This window comes from Glycine soja, chromosome 15 (assembly GCF_004193775.1).
Source record: "Glycine soja cultivar W05 chromosome 15, ASM419377v2, whole genome shotgun sequence".
Classification (NCBI taxonomy): Eukaryota; Viridiplantae; Streptophyta; class Magnoliopsida; order Fabales; family Fabaceae; genus Glycine; species Glycine soja.
In genome coordinates this window covers 15,570,116-15,572,213 of record NC_041016.1, presented here as the reverse complement: position 1 = coordinate 15,572,213, position 2,098 = coordinate 15,570,116, and the positions used below count along the sequence as shown (strand labels likewise).

Sequence of the window (2,098 nt, the reverse complement as noted above, 5' to 3'; positions counted from 1 at the left end):
ATATAATTTCAGATCTAAAATTCAGACAATAGCTGTTTGAGTTATCAAAATAACAAATAGCACTCCAAGTTAGCATAAAAAAAATACCTTGATTAAATAATAGTATAACGTAGTATCAAGAAATGCATTCAGTGGAAGATAAATGGATAGCATTCAAAATGCTTCTGTAGAAACAAAGAAATCAACCAGAGAGTACAGAAATACTGCAAATGCATTCAGAGTGCAGTAGAGGAATAAATCCAAAATCAAATGGCGTACTTTTGCTATAGCCCATTCACCCTAGCATATTTCAAAAGTTCCACAAAACAAAAGTAACAGGCAATTCAAGAGCAGGATAACATATCAGTTCACTTACATAATATCAAACAACCTAAATTTGATCAGAGTGTAGCCCTTGCTTTGGACAATACACCCACAATGTCGCAAAAGAACCCGACTTCTCCACACAAACAGTAGTTATTCTATTGTGTTCTGTAAAGTCAATTGGGAACATAGATATTAAAGATATATCTTGAACAAAATGGTCATGAAAAAAGGGGGAAAAAATCCTAAAATACATCACTTTAAGGGTTTTCAGGAGTGTCATGCTGCTGCTCATTGTTATTGGCATTAGCTGCCTTTTCTTGATTTAGCACACGTCCAGTGAGAGCATCAACTGGGCGAGTATCACGTGGTCCACCTTTACGCCCCATTGCCACCATCGGAGGTGGGGGCAGCATTCCAGCTCGGAATAGAAGCCGCTCCACAGGCTCCGAAGGCTGAGCTCCAACAGAAAGCCAATACCTAAAGAACAAAAGAGAAACCAACACTATCAGAAAAAAATGAGCAGATGTTTCTCATCTCTGTCCCATTAAATTCACAAAGAAGACCCTAGGGATTAATTAACAGTATCAGATCATCCAACCAGAAACACTTACATATCTTCCTCATAAACAACTAAATTAATTCCAATCTTACAATTACTTTTCATTAACCATATTATCCACCGGCATTGCCAATCCACTAGGGAGCCTGGCTGACCGGTAGATATAAGGTGGGTTGGATGGCTAAGAGAGAAGGAAAGACGGAAAAGATCGTGGGTTCAATCACCTCTGCTCACAAAAATTAACATTCTAAGAAACTAACATTTGCCGATATTCCATTAAAAAAAAAACAAAAAGGAAGGAGTCTGGCTGACCACTTTTAAGGGGCCTCCCCTCCCAACCACATTTCTATCCACAAAACTCAAAAGTGAAACTTTACTTCAAGAGACCGAACTCATTTCACTTGGACGAAATATCTACTTAGATATAATTCAATGATAACAAAAGCAAATGTTTAAAATATACGATAGCAACGGTCACCTATTGATTACCCCCAAATTGACATAGAAAGAGTCACACTTACTTCACTCTGTCGAAGTTGAGACCCATTCTCTTGCCACCATCTTGACCTGTAAGCTTCTAATTAAGTCATCTTTGGGAATTAGAAAAAAGCACAAAATGAAAGGGGAATAGTGAAGTGAGAAGGAACCTGGTAAGGGATTGTAGTAACCGAGAACTTCGAGGTGTTTGCCATCTCTAGGGGATCTGCTATCAGCGGCCATGACCCGATAGAAGGGTTTGTTCTTACATCCCAACCGGGATAGCCGAATCCTCACCACCATTTTCGAACCCTCGTGTTCCTCCAAACCTTATCGATCGTGCAGAGAAGAGAGAACCACACTCAACAATAGGGTTCTGGGTTTAGTTGCTAAACGACACTTCGTTCTGGGTCTGTGTCGTTCGCCACTTTTGGGGGTGATCGTTTTGTTATGGACCACCTTTTTCATTTTGTTTGATAAATGGGATAAACTTGGAAATTAAGAAATAAGTAAAAAAAAAAAAAATTGGGAACGTCAAAGAAATTATATTTGAGACACTTTTGAATGCTAAATGTAGACACATTTCTCAAAAGAAAAATTAAATTCATTTATGAAAGACTAATTTCTTAACTTAATTTGATTATTTTAGACCAAGAAAAATATCTTATATCAAGTATTGGTCTAATTAAATATCCAAAATTATCTCTCAACAATGCCTTTAAAATATTAAAGCATATTAACACTATAATGATGATT

At 37.2% G+C, this 2,098-nt stretch overlaps 1 protein-coding gene across 1 annotated transcript; it reads right to left on the bottom strand.

The window, feature by feature from the left end:
* Nucleotides 1-238: 238 nt before the first annotated feature.
* LOC114386786 (30S ribosomal protein S16-2, chloroplastic/mitochondrial-like) lies at nucleotides 239-1,795 on the bottom strand. Its single transcript, XM_028346830.1, has 3 exons — nucleotides 1,513-1,795; nucleotides 1,387-1,432; nucleotides 239-783 (listed from the first exon to the last, which is right to left on the bottom strand). The coding sequence occupies exons 1-3, from the start codon at nucleotides 1,643-1,645 to the stop codon at nucleotides 564-566; spliced, it is 399 nt and encodes a 132-aa protein (XP_028202631.1). The 5' UTR covers nucleotides 1,646-1,795; the 3' UTR covers nucleotides 239-563.
* Nucleotides 1,796-2,098: the final 303 nt, after the last annotated feature.

Excerpts from the sequence above, each read along its gene's own strand:
- LOC114386786 (XM_028346830.1), bottom strand. The coding sequence starts at position 1,645 with ATGGTGGTGAGGATTCGGCTATCCCGGTTGGGATGTAAGAACAAACCC. Across the intron at positions 1,433-1,512 it reads TTACTACAATCCCTTACCAG|GTCAAGATGGTGGCAAGAGA; the intron begins GTTCCTTCTCAC and ends AGAAGCTTACAG. Across the intron at positions 784-1,386 it reads CTCAACTTCGACAGAGTGAA|GTATTGGCTTTCTGTTGGAG; the intron begins GTAAGTGTGACT and ends TTTGTTCTTTAG.